General features: G+C 55.5%; 1 protein-coding gene across 2 annotated transcripts; it reads right to left on the minus strand.

The window, feature by feature from the left end:
• Window positions 1-2,616: 2,616 nt before the first annotated feature.
• EGR3 (early growth response 3) lies at window positions 2,617-5,468 on the minus strand. Of its 2 annotated transcripts, XM_052645197.1 has the most exons (3): window positions 5,315-5,360; window positions 4,860-4,912; window positions 2,617-4,011 (listed from the first exon to the last, which is right to left on the minus strand). In XM_052645197.1, exons 2-3 carry the CDS (start codon window positions 4,897-4,899, stop codon window positions 3,002-3,004), a joined length of 1,050 nt encoding a protein of 349 aa, XP_052501157.1. In that variant the 5' UTR covers window positions 4,900-4,912; window positions 5,315-5,360; the 3' UTR covers window positions 2,617-3,001. The 2 variants fall into 2 exon arrangements, with proteins under 2 accessions (XP_052501157.1, XP_052501156.1); XM_052645196.1 differs by lacking the exon at window positions 4,860-4,912 and having other exon boundaries at window positions 5,315-5,468.
• Window positions 5,469-5,769: the final 301 nt, after the last annotated feature.

Here is a 5,769-nt window from a genome sequence, read left to right on the forward strand (position 1 = left end):
CCGGCAGTTTGAGGCTCTCAGAAGGGTGGAGGAGAAACATTAGAACTACAGTGGAATTCGCTGAGAACCACAGTAAACACTCAACATGGACCTGGAAACACCAGAACCCCACACAAAATTCTGACCACCTTCTAATAACGCCAGACTCCACCTTTCCACGGTAAAGGGTCTCAGAGGAAGAACCACAAAAACCAGGCACAAGAACCACCTATCAAACCAACTACCAGCCAAAAACAAAACAAGACAAAAAAAAAAAAAAATACAGGCCAAACCAAAACTTTATGCCATGAAAACAAGAAATAAAATAAGGAGATTTATAGGCCAGCTGATTGTCAGCAAACACAATATATTTACTGTATTAGCATTTGCTCACAGTGCAAATGGTACAACATGACACCATTTCAATATTTCAGTTTTTAAAAATGCTGTTTTCATTAACTATATTATATTGGCATAACAATGTGACAAAGGAGCAAATGAAATGTTGGTGAAGAATTTCACCTTTTCACAATATCAAGCATATTTTTTTAACCTTAGTATAAGGTACTATAAATCCAAGAAATAAAAACATCCACAAAATATATTACATCTGGTTTGTCTTTTTCTAAGTACTCAACTTTATACAAAAGTCTTTCAAAAAATATCATTCCCCATAGGTTTTCCTGTTTAAAACCTGATTTTTTTTTCTCTCAGTTCACATAAGTTAGAGTGCATTTTCTTTTTTTCTCTTTAAACATGCAGACATATAAAAAATCTGGATAGCACAACCTTTTGGCAACAAAGTCATTTTTCTCTTAGTTTAGCTTAAATGTCTGAGAACAGTTTTATTAAAACAAAGGAAAACTCAGAATTATCATGCAGTGACATGCACAGATCAGAAGGAGCAAGGAAAAAATATTAAAGGGTATCTGATTCCTCCTTCCAGCTTTGAAGTGACCAAAATTTTTGTTTTGTTTTTTTAAATAATCATCACATTATAAAAAGTATTCAGCAAAATACTGTCTCTGCAAAGAAAGATTTTACCCTTCAGCTGAAAAAATATGGGCCCTCCTGACAAACTTCATCCACTTCTCTCTCCTTCTACAAAAAATCCAAGTACCTGGAAATCCACAATCCTCTTGCTCTATGATTTCCCCCTCCCCTTTCACTAGATTCCTTTTAGTATTATTTATCCACCACCAAAAAACCGGTGCTTTTTTCTTAAAAAAAAAAAAAAAAGTGGGAAACGCATAAAGTGACTTTAAAAACAGACATTCTGTAAACTCCAGACCTGTCTTCCTTCTCTCTGGGCAGCTTACTGACCCCAGAAGAAATAACGCTAACAGGGAACAGTACATTCAGGCAAGACTGCACTGGAAGCTGGGTCTCAGGCCAGCTTCCCTACTACTCCACATCCAAATAGTTCCCCCTGTGCGGAGGAGGCTGGGGAGGAGGGGGTGCCTGAGAAGAGGTGAGGTAGGGCAGGGAGAAGGTGAGACTGGGGTATGGAGAGATGTGCCTCATTCATCAACATGGATTAATGCAGACATCCCCATAACTTGAGGAAAATTGGGACACAGATGTGTGTCTATGTGTTTCTATGGATGCATATATACATACTCACATACACATACACACATGGGCAGATACAATCTCATTGGTTCCATTTTTTCATAAAAAATAAATCGTTTAAAGCTGAATATGCCTATAAGTTCTCTTTATTCCGGTGCACTGCACTGGATTGCCAAGTACCTTAGAGATTTAATTTTGCTAGAAATACATACTGTGTGCAGGTTATATATATATGTGTGTGTGTATATATATATGTGGGTGTGAACACACACACCTATTTATACACATACATACATACACACATGCCATTTACCTAAATTTGAATTCTACCTGTTGTATGGATGATGACAAAGGGGGGGGGGGAAGGCTGCATTCCAATCAATGGCGGAAAGAGAAATGGGTACGTGAGAGAGAAAACAAAAAGATGGCGAAATGGGGTGGCTGGTTGAGGCCTGCCTTTTTGGAAAAAAGATTTGGAAAAAGATGGGAAAAGGCTTAGAGGGGAAAGGCGGGGGAAGGCAGAGGGCAAACTCAGATTTTTAAGAGTGGGGCTGAGGAACACATTTCTAAAAAGGCAGGTTCAAGGATGGCTGCTCCTTCTCCCCGCGGATCAAACTGCCCTGAGGCCTTGAGAGGGAAGCGCTCAGAAAAGGAGGGATTCTGAGGGGCCAAACCCTAAGCGGCGGTAGCAGCACCGCGGCGGCGGCATCCGACGCATTTCTGTAAGAAACATTATTTCTGAGCAGATGGAAGACCGTCTCGTCCCGCCACGCGCAGGCCCCCAGGCTGGGACGTTTCCCTAGTGGCCCGGGGACCCGAAGTGGGGAAGAGTTTGGGGTGGACACAGCCCAGTTCAGCTCAAGAGGCTCACACACACTCGTGCGCGCGCGCGCACACACACAGAAACACACACACGCACACATAACACATACACACACGCGAGCACGCACACTCGCGCGCATCCCCGCACGCAGGCGCGCGTGCGTGCGGCGGGCAGCAAGCTCTGCGCTTTGGTGCGCTCCTTACCCCCTCCCCCTCTCGGGTCTTCGAGGGGGAATCGAGGGACACGTGGGGGGAACCGTGAGGTGCTTGGGTCCGGCGAGGCTTGGGCGGACCCCGCCTTCAGTCCCCGGCAGGTCCTTGGCCCGGCCCGGCGGCCCCTGGATCAAGACGATCCGAACTGAACAAAGCGGGCTAGACGCCACCTTTCCGCCCCCACGCCTTGGCTAAGGGGTGGGCAGCGAGGGGAGGGCGCCTCTGCCCTGGCCCCCGACCGTCGGCCGATGTGAAAGGGTGGAGACGGGGACAGCGAAGGGAAACAAGGGGCCTTACGTCCATGGAGAGGCCAGGGCGCGGCCCCTGCGCCTCCGTAGCTAGCTTTTCGGCTGCGCATTCAGGCGAGCAGCCGGGAGACACTGAAGGGGAAAAGTGGGATCTGGGGGCCCGAGCCTCAGGCGCAGGTGGTGACCACAGGGGCCAGGGACACCGGGGCCGCCGAGGACGCAGAAGGCGCACCCCCCTTATCCGCTTTCTTCTCTTTTTGCTTGAGGTGGATCTTGGCGTGGCGCTTGCGTTCGTCGCTGCGCGCAAACTTGCGCCCGCAGAACTCGCAGGCAAAGGGTTTCTCGCCCGTATGCGTGCGGATGTGAGTGGTAAGGTGGTCGCTGCGGCTGAAGCTCCGCATGCAGATCCTGCACTGGAAGGGCTTGTGGCCCGTGTGGATGCGCAGATGCCGGGTCAGCTCGTCCGAGCGGCTGAAGCGGCGGTCGCAGCCCTCCGCCGGGCACGCGTGTGGCCGCTCGTGGAGAGGGGTCTTGCTAGGTCGGTTGGGGTACTTGCGAGGCCGTATGGGCTTGAGCGTGAGCGGCGGCTGGGGCAGGCTGCCAAAGCCCGGGTGGATCTGCTTGTCTTTGAATGCCTTGATGGTCTCCAGCGGGGTAATAGGGGGCGGGTTGACCCGGATGGGGTCCATGCCCTGGAAGGGCTTGTGCTCCGGCATGGAGCCCATGTCGTTGGGGTGGTGGTATAGATTGTAGTCGGGAATCATGGGGAAGAGGTTGCTGTCCAAGGCCGGTTTGGCCGATTGGTAATCCTGGGGGGAATAGGCGAGCCCGGGGTTGCCCTGGGGGTCGTGGAAAGACACAGGCTCCGAGTAGAGATCACTGCAGTTAGAATAAGGGGGCAGCGCCGGATACATGGCCTCTACGTCCCCCTGCGGCGGCTGCACCATGCTGGCCGTGGAGGTCTGCGTGCTGAGTGCCCCAGAGGCTGGGGGCACCCCCAAAATGCCGGCGCTCATGAGGCTAATGATGTTGTCCTGGCACCAGTTGGAAGGGGAGTCGAAGGCGAACTTTCCCAAGTAGGTCACGGTCTTGTTGCCGGGGGCTGGCTGGAAGGAGCCCGAATATGAGAGTTCCGGGTTGGGCTTCTCGTTGGTCAGACCGATGTCCATCACATTCTCTGCGGAGAGCGGGGGAGAGAGGGGAGGGGTGAGTGAAGCCGAGTCGGCTCCCGGGCCGGAGCGCCCAGGTCCTTGCCCAGGTGTGGAGGGTGCGGCCGCGTGGAGTGCGCAGAGGATGGGATAAGAGGAAAGAAAGCTGCGCCCAGCGCAAAGCGGGCGGTGCCGCGCTCCCGGGCGCAACCTGGATACAGCAAAATACTACGGATCGGGGTGTGGAGTGGCTGCTGCACACACACCGCACACGCCGTACACACACACTCCCGTACCACACACACACACACACACACACACACACACAGGCGCGAGAGCGAGAAGCATTGTTGTTATTCCCGAGGTGGGGCGGGCAGGTAGCTGCAGCTACAGGTAGTTTCAGACCCGGAGCGCGCCGGGCTCTCGCTCTCCAGCGCACACAACTCGGCCCTCTTCCCCTAGCCCTGTCTGCGCCGGACCCCGCGCCTTTCCTGCCCGGACGAAGCCCCCTGTGCGCACCGCGCCCGGGTAGCTGACCCGGAGCGCTCCGTCGCTTTGTCCTCGGCGCGTAGAGGGGTGCTGCCCGCAAAGGGAGCTCTCCCGCCGCCTCCCCCAGCCCCAGCCTCCTCCGGGCCTGAAGGAGCTTTCGGCTCCTGCTGGAGGGGGAAAGCCCAGCCTCAGCTTAGCGAGAGTGGAGGGCGGCGGAAAACCGGCCGACGTCTCCATGGCGGGAGTGGCCGCTCTTCCCAAGCTCCTCGGTCCGGGGATCGCCCCCGTGGCAGCCCCCAGGCGGGTGGATCCCCACCTTCTCCCCTCCCCGCCGTCCCCACACCCCCACGGCTTTGCTGAACGCCCTGGAAAGGCAGCGTCGCAGTACCTCTCCCACCGCGGGGACTCCACGCCGCACATGGCTCCATCCCGGGTGGGAGGCTGAGGGAGTAAGGGGGGAGAGCGCGGGTGAAAAGGGACGTTGGGCTCCTCCCGGGAAAGGGGGCGACGGCACTACGCCTTGCGCGCAGCCCGGCGATCGCGCCCCCTAAGTGGAGAACCCCAGAGCCGCTCGCACCTACCTCCCTTCGGTCGGCGGCTGCCCCCACCCGGAAGAATAGAAGCCTCTACCGTGGCGTCGCCAACCGAGCCTTCCCGATCGGGGAGGGCGGGAGGAGTGGGTGGGAAAAGCAGCTCGCCCCCCGGAAAATTCCCAGCGCGCGGCCACCCCCCCATCTCTCCATCCATCCATCCATCTATCCATCCGTAGCTAGCTCGTTCCCTCCTCCTCTTCCTCTCTCCCTTTCCTTCCTCGCTGCCTCGCCGCCTCCCCGCCGCCCTTACCTGTAGCCATCTGATTGTAATGGGCTACCGAGTCGCTGCTGCCAGAAAAGAGGTTGAGCGCGCTGGGGATCTCCTCGGGGTACAGATTGTCAGGCAGTTGGTTTAGCAAACTGCTCATGGTCACCGGCAGCTTCTCGGCGAGTTTGCCGGTCATAGCACTCCCGAGCTGCCGCCGCCGCCGCCGCCGCCGCTCGCTCCTAACGCAGCTTCCAGGCAAGCGGCATCCGAGAGGCGATCGGTGGTGCAGGGGAAAAGCATGCGAGAAGGAAAGTTCGGGGGGAGGGGGAAGGGAAGAGGGGAAGGGGTGGGCCTGGGGAAGGGATCTTCTCTTTTTTGAGGGGTGGGTGGGGGAGAGGGTAAAGGGTGGGTAATCCTCTTGGATGCCTCAGCTGGCGCCGTGGTAGGAGGCTGGGTCGTGGTGGTGGGGGGCGGGGGGGAGGCGTGTGCGCGAGGTG

Source organism: Budorcas taxicolor, chromosome 8 (genome assembly GCF_023091745.1).
Source record: "Budorcas taxicolor isolate Tak-1 chromosome 8, Takin1.1, whole genome shotgun sequence".
Taxonomy (NCBI): Eukaryota; Metazoa; Chordata; class Mammalia; order Artiodactyla; family Bovidae; genus Budorcas; species Budorcas taxicolor.